Source organism: Desmodus rotundus, chromosome 2, assembly GCF_022682495.2.
Source record: "Desmodus rotundus isolate HL8 chromosome 2, HLdesRot8A.1, whole genome shotgun sequence".
Lineage (NCBI taxonomy): Eukaryota > Metazoa > Chordata > Mammalia > Chiroptera > Phyllostomidae > Desmodus > Desmodus rotundus.
In genome coordinates, this window is record NC_071388.1 from 202937489 (window position 1) to 202951483 (window position 13995).

The 13995-nt window shown below is 44.3% G+C and overlaps 1 protein-coding gene across 1 annotated transcript in view; it reads left to right on the plus strand.

Moving 5' to 3' along the window:
* The window catches only part of LOC112307604 (nuclear body protein SP140-like protein), a 33931-nt gene extending 23348 nt beyond the window's left edge, over window positions 1-10583 (plus strand). Inside the window, exons 12-17 of the mRNA XM_053919175.1 lie at window positions 648-695; window positions 7110-7225; window positions 7912-8029; window positions 8328-8405; window positions 8620-8763; window positions 9530-10583. Coding sequence (XP_053775150.1) covers window positions 648-695; window positions 7110-7225; window positions 7912-8029; window positions 8328-8405; window positions 8620-8763; window positions 9530-9658 — 633 coding nt within the window. The 3' untranslated portion in view covers window positions 9659-10583. The remainder of the gene's footprint in view (window positions 1-647; window positions 696-7109; window positions 7226-7911; window positions 8030-8327; window positions 8406-8619; window positions 8764-9529) is intronic.
* The last annotated feature ends 3412 nt before the right edge of the window (window positions 10584-13995 follow it).

Sequence of the window (13995 nt, forward strand, 5' to 3'; positions counted from 1 at the left end):
ACATGACATGTTTAAAAAGGTATCTCAGGCAACATGGGGCCCTGAAATGGCTTCATTCTCTTTCAGCCCAAGAAAACCTACTGTCAACCTGCAAGGCTCAGCTCCCATGTCACTCCTGTCTGAATGTTCCCTGACTGACGTGCCCTGGTCACCCCTTCCCTGGGCCCCCTGAACTCACTATTTAGGCCCTCCTCACACTGTATGATTCTTGTCCTTCCATGCATTCCTTTTGTCTCTCTAGACCCCTCTAGGGTTTGTCCATGATTGTGTGCTCAACATTGTCCAGAGTGTGTGACACCCTGTAGGTGTGGGACCCGTGCGTGTTAGTTGAATAGCCCTGGTGTGAGGAGGCAGGTGTGAGTGGCACTGGTGGGAATCCAAAGGAGGGGAGAGGTGCCAAAGAGACTGGGAAGGAAAATCTCTGAAAACTTAGGGGAAAAGCACATGAGCAAGGAAACAGTTTCTGAAGATTATTTTCCGGGTTCCATGGGTGAATTCTATAGTATGTGCAGGTGAGGAGAGAGGGATTGTTTCCCATTGGGCTGATAGTGTGATGTCCAAGAAGAAATATTTACAAGCAGGTTATTACCAGACTCACAAAACATAAACACAGGCTAAGCATATACTGGGATGTTTTTATCTTTCAGGAAGGAAAACTGCCTCCACTGCCAGGAAGACGTGGCAAGGAAAAAAAGGTGATTATCCTTTTAGACTAGTTCTTATTATTTAACGGATTTTATATGTGCTGCACATTTTTTATGGTTTCTCGGTTGTGTGATCATCACTGTTCCCTCCTTTGTCTCTGCTAACTTTATTTCATTTCATTTATTTATTTTGCAACCTTCAGGGTTGCTCCATTGAGCATTAGTTTGTATGTCAGGTTATCTGTAAATGCTAAACCATTAGATGTTCAGATACTAAGGAACCATCAAAATAGACTCGTACAAGTGTTGCAGTTAAAGACATTGTGAGGATGTCTAATGTAATGCCCACATGATTATGGAATAGAGAAAAACATTTCTTAGCAAGATCACGGAGTCATCTTCAATTCAATCCCAGGTTTTGTTCATATTTTCACGTCCTCCACCATTACTCAATGAGACATTCACATCGATAAACAGAATTCTTTCTCAATTGGCAATTACTTGTCTTTTCTGAGGATGGTGCTGTTGGGGAGGGAGCTTTTGGGAGATGGATGTAGCCTAGGTGAGGGGCTGACCTGGAGAATTGTTTACTTTGATGCCCCCCTTTGGCTCCAGCTCAGGTGCTGAGCAGGCTTCCTTTCTATCTGTGAAAGTGGTTTCCCCCTCTGTGGAAGAAGGCTGTGGAGGCAACAAACACATACGTAATGTGAGTGCAGATTCAGGACAAAGTGATAGTTTTTTCAAGTTCATGTATGAATGAGAACTTGAGAAGGAGGGGAAGGTGTAGGTGCCATTGTCACACACTTCAGGTTGAAATGGCCACCCAGGATGTTCACAGAATTCTACATTAGCTTACACAGAGCTGGCCACTGGGACATCATCTAACACTGGGAATATGAGCTCCAGGCCTTTACATTATCTGATGATCTGCAAATTTGAAACTAAATATCAATCTTTGGGACTTTCCATGCACTGAGTTTACTGAAGATGAAATATACTTAACATACTTTATTCAGTGACTACTTTGAAAAGCAGTATCTCTACCATTATTCATGTGTCTAGAGTTACTTTATCTGGATTACCTAAAAGAGCTAGCAACTTCCAACCAATGGGTCTATCCTTTTCCATGGTTCCAACACTTTGTAGGAACAGGGAACAATTTTCTATGAAGTGTCTCAAAGTGGTAAATCTCAGCATACATTACTACCTGGTGGTTCCTCTTGCCTACCTGAAATTCTCTTGCTGATGGAACCCTCAGTTTCTCTAAATTTTGGAGTGGCACTTGGTACCACCTGACAGTTTTTTATCTCCTGATGAAGACCACTTATACTTTCTGGTGACAGCAGCTGTGTTGTCAAATAATCTTATCTACTCAGCCAAAGCAATCATTTATTATATGCTAACATTTGCTTAAGAAGTAGCATGTAATCACTTTTCTAAGCGCATATAGTTGAGTGCATAAAAATGCTGGATGTCCATGAGGAAGATTGAAATAATATCCCTGACCTCAAGGATTGTTTCACCTTCATTGTCTACCAAGGAAGTATTACTGGAAGCAGGGATTCTAGGGTACCCAAGAGGCAGGCGGTGACATGTCCCTTTCTCAGGTCACTCTTAAGGTGGATCACAGTTGTCTATGACCTCCCAGCCCTGGAGGGAGATATAAGCTGAGACTGCCTCAAGGGAAGGAGGCCACGTCATTCTATTGAACACACACAAACAATGCAAGTATAGTGCACAGTGGTCAGTTTCCTGTGAATGGTCAGCCAGGTGCCTTCTTGTGATTTGGATGGAAGCAAGATAAGGCTGACCTTCTGCAAGAAAAACTACACTACCGAACATCTTGGATTCATTTTATCTTCAGTGTGATGCCCTCAGGAGGTGGTAGATAACTTCTCTGGGACACTTGTGTGGTTCCCAGGACCGTGAATGATAGAGGGAAACCCAGAGGGTCCTGTCATACTACCAGTAGCCAAGAGTCCATGGGGAGGAGAAGGCAACTGTTCCAACAAGAGTACCTTCACTCATGTTAATAATAATCTTCCCTGGGATAGATATTGCAGGCATATCAACATTGACTTATAATATTCTCATGCATTACTAACCACACTGGTTCAGGCCAAATCTCCACTTAGGCTGTACTGGAAGCACCTGAAGACTTTTGTAAAGTAACATTGCTAGAATCCCATGCTCTATGAAATCTTATTTAAGCAATCTGAACTATTACTTGTCCATTATGATTGTTTAAAACTTTATATGAGACCAACCCCTTACCACTTGGCCACCGTGCCTGACAGCCAGTTTGAAACTTTATAGATGATTCTGTTACACAAGTTACTCATTCTGTGACTTAATGAGAGCACCTATGCCTGTGCCTCAACACAGACCAATTGATCAGAATCTCTTACATTGGGACAGGAAGTCTAGCATTTTATATACTACCCTTGGGCAATTCATCTGTGCAGCTGGCATAAGAAACAAAGAGCCAAAGAGAAACGGGCCTTAGGTTGAGTAAGGGTGAAGGATGCCAGATTCTTATGCATCGGGTACAGTTTTTCTTTCCTTGTTCCTCTGGGAAGAGGGTTACCATGACTTGGAGAGTGATGATGGTAATCTGTGAGTCCTACAGTGAGGAGAAGGAAACTGTCCCCAGGCCTCCGTGCTGGAAAAGGCTCAGTCCTGTTTGGGAATGTGATTCAGGATTCAACCAGAAAATTGAACGGGAGCTATGGCAAGATGGTCCTTGGGTCTTGATCTTTGTCATGCATAAACATTTTTAAAAGCAAAAAATGACCTGAATCTAAATTTGCCCAACCCAAGAATTTTCACTGAAAAGTGAAGACAAGATTCAAAATAATTATTTGTTAGTGACTTTTCAACTTCTATTGCTTTCTGCACTAACAGTGATGACATAGCTATGATCCTAATTCCTCTTCCCATTTGCTTCAAGAGGCATATTTCTGATCTTTGTGTACTCAACCAAGATATAATATAGACTTTGAAAAGCAAACCACTTTTCTTTATGTATTAAGGTGCAAATACTCACTAGGGTCTCAGCATCTCTGTATGCAGTGGACCCTACATGGACGACGGAACAATCAAAAGAAGATTACAAATTACTGTGTGGCATAGGGACAGATAGGATTGGAACACAAGTAAGATCATAGACCCAGGATGGATTCTCAGGTTTGTGGTCAATGTTGTAGGTTTTATGAAATGGAAGCACCAAGAAAGAACATGGAGTGGGTGTGGGGACAAGTTTTGACTGGATGAGTTGCGGTGTCCTTTAAGGGTCCCGGAGGAGATGCTGGGTGAGCACAGGGATGTGCACGAAGGCTGGACATTGGGAGCTGTGGACATAGCAATGTAACTGCGGATTCCAGAGGGATTTGATCACGTAGGGCTGACCAAATAGCCAAACATGGAAACCTGGGTGATTCTCTCAAAATGTTGGAGGAAAAGAAGGATTTGAAAGAAAAGAGATAGAACGGTAAGGCTGCTGGAGTAAACCCAGGAGAATGATGAAGTAACTGAACAAAATGGAGTTTCAGCTACCTGTTGCTACAAAAGCCAAACTCGTGAGGCAGATGCTGTTGCAAAAGTCACAGGATTTCTTCAGGTGCTATATGACCTTGGAGAATGGTGGGCTCCTTTCTCACTGACCATCTCTTTCTTCCATGCAAAAAACTGTCTTCAGCAAGGCCAAGATAAAGCCAGTGTCCAGAATACCTGCTCTGTTTTCAAGTACATTCCACTGGAGCCCACAGGTGGCTGTGCAGTGGTCTTAGTCCCCATCCAGGCAATTTAGCTCATTCCCAGCTGCTCCCACCTATAGCCTGTGAGTAGAGCCCACATGATCATGGGTTATGTGGCTACCAGGGCCACTTGGTCAGGCAGTTCTAGGTGAGAGCGTGCAAGCACACTGATGAGTATATCACTGGGCAAGGAAAAGAGAAAGAGAGAGAGGGAGAGAATAAGCTGGGACTGACTCCCTCATGGAGACCATGGGAAATGTGGCTGTTAAGGTCACATGGCCTCAGGGGGAACAGGAAAGTCCAACCTGTGAGTGCACATCAAGAGCAAGAGAGAGAGCACTGGTTCCCTGGGATTAGATTAGCTAGGGCATGGGACAGACCAGGTGCTTTCTCAAAATGACCAATCAAATTCCCTAACTTTCATGCACCTTGGGTAGGTTCATTTCAAATCAATCCCTTCTTTCCCCAGGTTAATCCGACATGTCTCTTTGGTCTTGCACCTTCCCCTGCACCATTTAAATGTCTATGGTACATGGATCTGCCTCCCCCTGGTCCCACTTCAACCTAGCACAATATTGGGGGTAAGTGCAGTGGGGAGGGCTTTTTTCTATCCAATTATCTGACTAGCTTTTTGCACGCTCAGTGTAACAACCTCTGGCTCCCACCATCTTGGCCAATGTGGGAGGCTCTCTGGCACGCATATGGACTGTTTTACAGTAACATTGGCACGCCACTTGTGTTCAGAGTAATCAGAAATATTCACAGCAGAAAAAGGTGGACACTGTCATCCATTTTTCCTCCTCAATGACCCACTTCCCTCCCACCCAGCACTCACCAGTGGGTATGCCAGTCCCCAAGTCAGTGTCATTTCTGTCACCTCACATGGTCAGAAGAGGGTAGGAGTTTCTCCAATACCATGGGATAGTCAGGATGTTTGCATCTGGGATAGAACTACCCTCAAGTGACTCTCAAACTGGATTCTCACACAATGCAGACCCAGGAAAGCAACCAGGGGAAGCCATACTTCCTAATAGTTCCTGGTTTATGTAAATACTGATTATCTTTTAAAAGTGTGATGTGTTTTATTTATTTTTAAATTTTTATTTTTTCACAGTTATTCTTCCTTTTTCTGAGGTCCTTTAATATTCCCATACCTGAAATTTTGGGGATCAACTATTGTTGTGAGCTGATCTTATTCTGGTGGCTTTTAGAGAGTGCTTCACACAGTTTTCACAGTTGGAGTTTCCTATTGTATGGCTTGCTCTGGCTTCAATGGCTGGCTTCCCATCTTAATCACCTCATTTTCATCCCATCGATAATGGAAGGATGTCAAATGGACAGTTTGGGGGATGGCAAGTGATGGCATGTGTCACTGGATAGATGGATGGACAGGTGTTTATTCTTCTCATATACTCCCTGACTGAGGAAGGATGGCAGTGTCCCCCCTGCAGGCCTCACCAAGGTTTCCCTCTGGAACTGAGTGGACAACCAAGGGTTGGGGAGTACGGGGTGGCCCCTGGTTTCTGTGGGAGGTTGTATCTGGCTTGTGTGAAAGATGCCATGGCTGATAAGGAACTGAAAGCTGACATTCCAGGATGGGCAGGGTTACTGGTGGCCCCTGGACTAGGAGCATTGTTTAGCTGTGGGGCCTCATCTGGGAGAGCAGAGTGGGGAGAGTTCTGTGCAGATAGGTCATCTGAAGCCATCTCAATGTTACCAGATGTCACAGCAGCACCTGACATTGAACTTTAATATTAGTCCTTACACCATGTTTTCTTCGTTAACAAAGGGCTCAGTCTCAGGGCAGTTCTTTGTCAAATACACGTGTTTATATACAACACAGTGTATCTTCATATCTGCTCTATAAATTCCCTTGGGTTTAATGAGTCAGAGTTATGCTACAAGACTGGGATGCAAATACTGTCAAATTTCCTCTTCTGTAAATTAAATTAAATATAGTTTAAGGCCACAGATTGAGACTGGTAAGAAATCTGGTTTCATTGATTGTAGGGTGGGGGGCTCATCGTTCTGTTTACAAAACAGAGCAGGTGCCATACTCTTTGGGTGTTCAGAGATGGAGCCTCCACATTTTACATGCCAAGCTGAGTTATGGCGCATCTTCCCTATGCTTCCAGAGCCAAAGAGCTCCATCCTTCATGACATCACCTGGTCATCTTTTCCAGGGTCTTTTCAAACTTGAGGCACTGTCATGGGTCCAGGGGCCTTCCAGGCCCAGAATCCATGTCTGGGAACCCCTTCCAGGCTCTTCAACTCATGAGTGGCCTTCAGCCAAGAAAAACAGGATGACAAGCTTTCTTAGAAGTTTATGCCATCTTATTAATTTCTGAATGTACCACCTTCCTAGGGACCATTTTAGTCACTGTGTTGTAGGCAAATAGATTTAACACTTTATGGCAAAAACTCGGTTTATTTACAAGGTAATAAGATGATTCACTTTCTATCAACATCATTGTTTTGTTTTGTTGCTAGGCTTTCTGTGTTAGAATCTCTTGGTTTATAGGAAAAACATTTCTGGTCTGGCACACAGATCCCTCCTCTAAACTTCACTGAGAAAAATCATTCTTTCTCTGAAATCTCCACTCAGAAGAACATGATTATTCTTCCAGATTCCCAAAAGGCTGTGCATTCTAGAATCTAATAGTGGTGGCCTTCTGGGGTCTCACTGTGGGTACATTGCTTTACCTTCTAGCTTGAAAAGCCAGAGGCATGTGAGATCTGCCAGTATGGAGAAGACGTCTTCGGCTGTGATACTTGTTCAAGATTCTTTCATGGGTACTGTCACCTCCCACCTGTGCAGACTGAAAGGTTTGTGAGACGCAGCCCTCTGTCTCCTTTAAGGGGACCTTCCTCCCACCATGCACACTCCCTATGGGGGGTTCCTTCATGTGTCCTGATGGGGACACAGCAGGGGCAGAGGTATGGGGTCCAGCAGTATGATCACAGGAGTTGTTGAAAGATGCTGACAGTGGGGGGTGAGTATTCTCCTCTCTCCTCTGGGAGACTGAGGCCAGTGGCTGGGTCCTTTGCTGACAAACTGCTACTGTCCATTCCTGAGCTTTCTAAGCATGGACTGTAGTCATGGTGGTGGAAGCCAGCTGTTTGTGTTCTGTGCTTATTCAGAAAAGGCAAGAAACATGAAGTTTTTGCCATGTTTTCAATTGGTGGATTGAGATCCTAGGCCCCTAGGGGTTAAGGTCCAGTCTCCAGCACTCAGGCTCAGTAGGCAGGACTCCTTGTGCTCCCAGCAGCTCAAGTGGGGAGAGGAGAGTCCACCACTCATCTTGACACCACTCTCCACCTACTGACCCTCAGTTGGTACCCTTGATGAAAAGAAGGTCATTGTCTCAGGCCCTACATGGGGGACCTAGAGACTCTGGGAAGTGTCCCCTTCATTCTCAGTCTGTGTCCATCAGCCTTTCCTGGAAGGAGAACAGTGGCAGCCATAGGAACAGTGGCTGTTTCTGAGACTTTGCTTTGCTCACTTATCCCAGACCTCTCAGGAGACCATGGAGTTGCACTTTCTGCAGGATAAAGGAGTCTTCAGGAAGTCAGCAATATCACAGGGAATCTGAGGTCCTGGCAAGGCCGATGGGGCCTGAGGAGCAGCTGGTGAGTTGAATTTGACTCCAAAACTTCTCTTTTCCCACTCACATGCGAGAACACAAACAGTCAAAGAGTGAGGGGAAGAGCACCAAAAGCTGTCTGCATTTCTTACCAGGTCTCAACTGCGTTGAAATCTCACTAGGACTTGCCGAAAAAATAGCTTTGGAATTATGTGTTTGATTCCCAGATCTCTACTTGCTTGAGGAAACTGCTGGGAAACTAGTGTGGCCATACCTCTACCTGGGACACATATGGGATCATTCACTCTGAGTCACTTTTCATTCAAATCCTCCTTCTCTTTCAGAAATGTGAGTTCCTCCTCTTGGAGATCTACTGCCATTCAGACAACATCTCTCCTGAGCAAATACAGCAAGATAAGTATGTAAGTAATAATAACAAACCACGATCACAGGTTGCCAAGGTGTTACCTAGTCTTTACACATGCGTTTGTGGGATTTGTGATCTGAAACCCATGGGAGTGAGAGCATGAGCTGCTGTTATCATCGCCTTGCATTTTGGCTGGATTTTGCAAGAATCCACAGAAGGCAGACATTGCACTGTATCAGAAATTCTCTCATTAATAATTTTTTCACCAGAGTGTGGAGACTTACCAATGCATGGATAATTTTATGATGTTGAACAAAATAAAGAAGAATCTAAGTGAGTGGCATTACCCCAACGTTGGGAGCTTTATGAGGGACATGTGCCTCATCTTTCAGAATCATAGGGCATTTAATAAAGTAAGTGTCTCTCCCACTTCCATTTCCTTTTTTCCTCCATTAAGTCGCTCTGCCCTCATTTTTTGGTGTACAGAAATTTTACAGTTTATCTCACCCTATAACAGGCCTATACAAGCAAGATATCTAAGAGTGAGTGACTTTTAAAATTCAAGATAGAGCACAGCAGTGAGTCCCTAGGTGTCCCGGCAACCAAAATTTCAGACCCCTGAGAGCTCATTCCTCTCTTCAAAGACAAGAGATGCCCACTGAGAACAGTGCGTCTTCCCTGCTCCAAACAAAGTGAGAAGAGAATTGTGTCCTAAAGTCATATTATCCTTGTTATCACCCCCCAAATATTACTAATCCAACTTCTCAGAAATTTGAGACTCCAGGTTGCTTGATATGTGAATGAACCATATATTAATAGGAGTCACCAAAAAGAAATACAAGTGACAATTTGAAAGAAATATCACTGATTGTACTTAGACAGCTATAATATTTTATGGTTACAAAGACTTTAGATTATTTTTTAGATTATCACTAAAGTAAAGAACCCAAACCAAATGAGTAAGAGTCTCCAAGGATGGTAGTGATTTTCCAGGTTTGCCTAGTTAATAGTAAATAACTGTGCACTCAGGACACAGGAAATACTTTTAGCCACATGAGATTTAATCTTAACTTGGTTAATGTAATTGAAGTGTTTTAGGCAAAAGTTGCAATCATCCCAAATTGTGATGTGTCTAATGACAGTGATAATAAGTGTCATTATTTTTGCCATTCTTTTCAGGATCATGCCTTGTACTTAATGGGAATTAACCTGGAGGCAGAATTTGAGCAGAATTTTAAGAAAGTGTTTGCTATTCAGGAAACGAAACAACACATAGACCACAAAATTGAATTAGAAGACAATGCATGAAGAAAATTAGAAGTTCAACAAAGAAAAAGAAAGTATCAAACAGTTAAAGGGACACGCTAGACCCAGAGCAGACAATGACTACACTGAAGAATTGAATAGAAAGCTTCAACACCAAACTCAGTTAAGCAGAAGAAAGAATCAGTGAGCTAGAAGATAGGTTATTTGAAATAATCCAGTCAGGGGAGCAAAGGAGAATGAAAAGGAGTGAAGAATGCCCACAGGACTTGGGAGACATTTTCAAGGAAACATATTGCATTGTGGTACTCCTAGAAGGTCAAATGAAAAAGAAAGGAACAAAAAGCCTATTTAAAGCAGTAATGATTGGAAACTTTCTAATTTGGGGAGAGAAATGGTCATTTATATTCTTACAGTCCACAAGCCCACATAGGTTGAACTTTATTTTTTTAAAACTTTTTAATTTTTAAAATTGTTGTTCAATTGCAGTTGCTCCCATTTTTCCTCCATTACCCTCCTTTGCCTTACCCTTTAAAAGGGCTACATCAACACACTTTATAACTCAATTGTCAAATTTGAAGACAAGAGTTTTGAAAGTAGCAAGAGAATAGTGGGTTGCCACATACAACAGAGCCCCCATAAGATTGCAAGCAATTTTCGAACAGACACTTTACAGGTCATGAGAAGGTGAATGATATATTGAAAATATTGAAAGCAAAGAACTGCTGTTGAAGATTAGTACTCAGCAAAGCTGTTCTATATACTTAAAGGAGAAATAGACTTATCCAAGCAAATGGAAGCTGAGGGCATTCATCACCACTACAACTGCATGGTAGCTCAGTTCATTTGAGCATCGTCCCAACACACCAGCATTGCAGGTTCAATCCCCACTCAAGACACATACAGGAATTAACCTGTGCATAAATAATAAATAAATAAATAAATAAATAAATAAATAAAAGGAACAATATACAGATTTCTCTGTTTCTTGCTCCCTTCCTGTTTCTCTCATTTCAATGAGTAAAAAATTTAAACAAAATAAATATTGTATTAAGAAAAGAAATGTTAAAGGGCATTCTTCCGGCTAAAATAACAGGAATATAATTAACACTGTAAAATTAAAAAAAAAAAAGATGACTTGAACTCTCCACTACACACAGTTGGGTGCTCTTTCTTCCTTTGTTACATGCACAGGGAATTTAGAGCAGGAAGGAAGTAGAGAGAAGGCTGTGACCCAAATTCCTTGGGAAGAGACGGCTGTGTAAATAAGTCCGTGAAGCAAAAACCAGATTCAACAACCATAAGTCAACCTCCTTCTTTAAGATGGAAAAAAATTCTTAAGCTTTTCAGCAACAACTTATATGCCTCTTATGTATAGATGGTTTGTAAGTATTCACTCCAACTGCAATTCTAGAATAAGCCATGTTTTTCCTCCAGGCATATTATTTGCTGTTATTTTGCTCATGAAACAAGCTCAGTCTAAGCAGGCATGTTTTTTTGCTCCCGTGAGCCCAGAAGTACGAAGTGTGTCCAGCCTGGCTGTGTGTCTCCAAACAAATACGTGCCTCTGATGCCCTGCACAGCAGCATCTCTTTTCCTTGGTGGGCAGAGGGCTCAGGGGCACTGGAGCCACTGGGTCTCCAGAAGCCAGAACAGGGCTGGGCCTGGGAGTGGGCAGTGCTGGTCCACTGTTTATGAGCGGGGATGGAGAGTTTTCCTTCTGATCCATAGAAGTGAGTTACTACCCAACCTGTTGCTTTCAGAAAACATCTAGAAATTCTGGACAATGGTCAGAGAACAACTGTTTGAGACTCCTGCAAAGTGAACAAAAGTTGGGTGAGTCTGGATGTAAGAGGAACCACAGAAGCAAGCAGCATGAGATGTTTCCTGTTTACTGACACCTGACTCTCAGAGCAGTCACAGGCTTGTGTGGGCAGCCTGAACTTTGCATAAAGTTCTTTCTCTCTGTGTGTGGTCATCAGAGCCAGGAAGAAACCATGGCAACCATGGTCTCTGGGGGTGAAGGTGGAAAACCCAGAAGAAAGAAAGGGGCAGAGGAAAACCTCAAATTCTGTGTATGAACTCTCCCCAAGTATCCTGACATGAGTTCTGAAACAACTGACAGGCAGAGGGTGACACAGATGGAGGTCAAAATACCCACATTCTTCCTGGTAGAAGTGGGATCAAAGGACATGGCTGAGATGTGTGCCAAAAAGAATCCCTAAATCTGAACCCTAGCATTGGATTTATTCACAGGCCTCAGCTGCTCTAATCTACCACTCTCCACCCCTCACATACCCCACAGACCACTGTCCCTGTGCACTTGAGCTTGGAGGAACACAAAGCCCAGGCCTCTCCAGCAGGATGAGCCCAGGGAGACCCATCAAGGAGCAGACTCACCTTTCACAGAACTCCCAGTCTGAGAGTCTCCCCAGAAAGGAGGGAGGGCAGGGGCCCAGCAGTCCTGCTGGTTGATAGGCCACCTCGGACAAGGGGACATTGGTGCAAGGCCTGAGTGTTCCTTCTGAGGTCAAGGTGCCACCCTGTCCATTCCTGCATCCACAGAGGTGCTGCAGGACTCCATCCTCAGCCGAGTGGCTGCTGTTGCTGCTGCTGCTTTCTTCCTCCTGCCTATGAATCCTCAGGTTTGGAATCCCTGCCACATCTCAGGGATAAACCTCTGTCCCCAGAGGGTCTCCCAGGCTGGAGACTCAGCCCATTTTTTATGTCTGTTTGGAAGCTGCCCCTGGTGAATAAGAGAAACCTGTCTCCTCACTATGTTCTCTGCCCTGTGACCCTCCTTTGATGCATTTCCTGCTTTCCAGGTTTCCAGGCCAGGAAGCTCTGGCAAACAGGAATCCTCCCTGTTTCCTTGAAAGCAGGAATTGTCCCTGTTGTCATTGCTCTTTGCCACCCTGGAAAATGCCCCAGGCACTGCTTTCTCTCCTTCATTTCAGCCAAGCAGGACTGTTAGGGAGTCCATTTGCTTCTGAAGATGGTCTTCTTCGGTTCCAAACCCGGGTGGCTCAGACTTTGTTTCCTGGATCAAAAATGTTTGCTTCCCCACAGGGGACTCCTGATCCCATAGAAACCACTGCTGTTCACTGAATGGGGTGTCTGCCCAGCTTTCTCTGGTCCCAGGAATGATATTCCTTTCTTTGAGGCAGGGCAGCCCCAGTGTGAGAGTGTCCACCCAGGGGGCGGGCAGCTGTGGATTTCTGTCGAGAGCAAGACCAATAAAATAACATTAGTCCAACTAAGATCATAAAGTATGTATGGTATAAAAAAGCATACAGTATATATAAAGCATAAAGTATATAAAACAAAATGGAGTCTCTTATGTCAACTAAAATGGCTGTCAGTGAGCCATGACACTTTGGTTCCAGAGGAAAATTGCCTAAGTCAGAGTAAACGCTTGTGGCAAGGAGGCAGGTCTGCCCACGTGGCCAGAGCAGAAATGTGTGGCGAGGAGACACGCCTACGATACATATGCACACGTGGTCAGGGGAGCTATGTCAGTGGAGTGGGACACCCACAGCGACGCTCCTGGGAAAATTCCACACTTGGCATGAGGGGTGCCAAGACATTTATCGAAAAGACCCAGAAGGGTGGGGTACATCATTTTCAAGGTATAACTGAGACAGGTTTCATTTTATTGCTGAGATTGGCTGAGCCCCACACACCAGAGAGCTGCTCCCCACCATGCCAATCTCCCTTGGTGATGGCCGCTGGAGGCTCTGCCCTGTTGGACCAAGAACTTTGCCTGTCCTGCTGCCCACGTGGCTCTGGAGATCCTTCCTTGCAAGATGCTGGCTACTCCCTTGCCCACTATGCTGACTCCCAGACCTGCTTACTGAGACTCTGGGACTCGGGTTTGTTACCCCCCATTAATTGCTGTGTATGTGTGTGTGTTATATTCCTCTTAGATTGTTAGAGTGTGAGTAGGATAGTAATGTATGCTGATGTTCAACTTTGAAGGAACCTGCATTCAATCAAAGCTGAGTGCATAGCGTAGTTACTGTGTGTGACTCTTGTCTACTCCTTGGTGCCGGGCTGCTCAGCAGGCAGCTACCCGAGCAGTTGCCTGGCTGCATGATAGGAAAGACTGTGTCACGAACAAGGCGCTCGTGACAATTTCCCACCCAGCCAACTGCTCTCCACCTCATACTCATGTAGTGATTTGGTGACTGTAAGAAGACTCAGGGAAGAGCTGGCACATTTATGCCCACACCCAGTGTGCTGGTGGCCTAGTCTGCCTGCTGCCTGGGGACAGAGGAGAGACAGAGGAGGGACACTGGAAAGGCAGGAATCATCTGTGTCAGACTATGTCTGGGCCATGAGTCCCGTGGAGGTGGGAGTACAGGACAGTCATGTCCTTCAGA